Source organism: Bison bison, unplaced genomic scaffold (assembly GCF_000754665.1).
Source record: "Bison bison bison isolate TAMUID 2011002044 unplaced genomic scaffold, Bison_UMD1.0 scf7180017855043, whole genome shotgun sequence".
NCBI classification, from domain to species: domain Eukaryota; kingdom Metazoa; phylum Chordata; class Mammalia; order Artiodactyla; family Bovidae; genus Bison; species Bison bison.
In genome coordinates this window covers 9,023-9,518 of record NW_011485616.1, presented here as the reverse complement: position 1 = coordinate 9,518, position 496 = coordinate 9,023, and the positions used below count along the sequence as shown (strand labels likewise).

The 496-nt window shown below is 60.1% G+C and overlaps 1 protein-coding gene across 1 annotated transcript in view; it reads right to left on the bottom strand.

Annotated features, from left to right (window-relative positions):
* Positions 1–493, bottom strand: part of ARMCX2 (armadillo repeat containing, X-linked 2) — a gene marked incomplete at its 5' end in the record, with an annotated part of 7,583 nt that extends 7,090 nt beyond the window's left edge. The window contains one exon of the mRNA XM_010857924.1: positions 8–493. Within this exon, the coding sequence (XP_010856226.1) occupies positions 8–493 (486 nt within the window). The remainder of the gene's footprint in view (positions 1–7) is intronic.
* Between the last annotated feature and the right edge of the window lie 3 nt (positions 494–496).

The following is a 496-nucleotide window of genomic DNA, read 5'->3' as shown; positions in this document are numbered from 1 at the left end:
CTTTCTAGGTGTCTGCCGCTGTTCTAGAGGCCCCTGAAGGCCCAGGAGCCTCTGCAGTCCCAGAAGGCGCTGCTACCCCTAAAGTCGCTGCTGCCCCAGTAGGCATTGCTGGTATGGAAGCCTCCACTGGCTCTGTAGGTTGTGATGCCTCAGTAGGAACTGGCACCACATGAGGCACCACTGGTGCCCTGGGAGCCTCCGCTGCACCAGGGGCTTCTGCTAATTTAGGAGCCCCAACCATTGCGGGAGCCTTCGCAGCTGAGGGAGCCTTTGCCTCCCAGAGAGGTGGTGCCACTGCAAAAGCCACTGTGGCTACTGATTCAGCTTTAAGCCCCACCCAAGCCCCTTCCGTCTCCTGGCCCTTATTTCCTGCCCCACTCTGGGTCTCGGCACTGGATGCAGCTGGGACCACTGCTTCAACTCCAGCAGTGTCCAGAGCAGAGGATTCATCCTGAGCCCTTTCCTCTGCCCCAGTGCGGACTGGGGTTGGAGGACT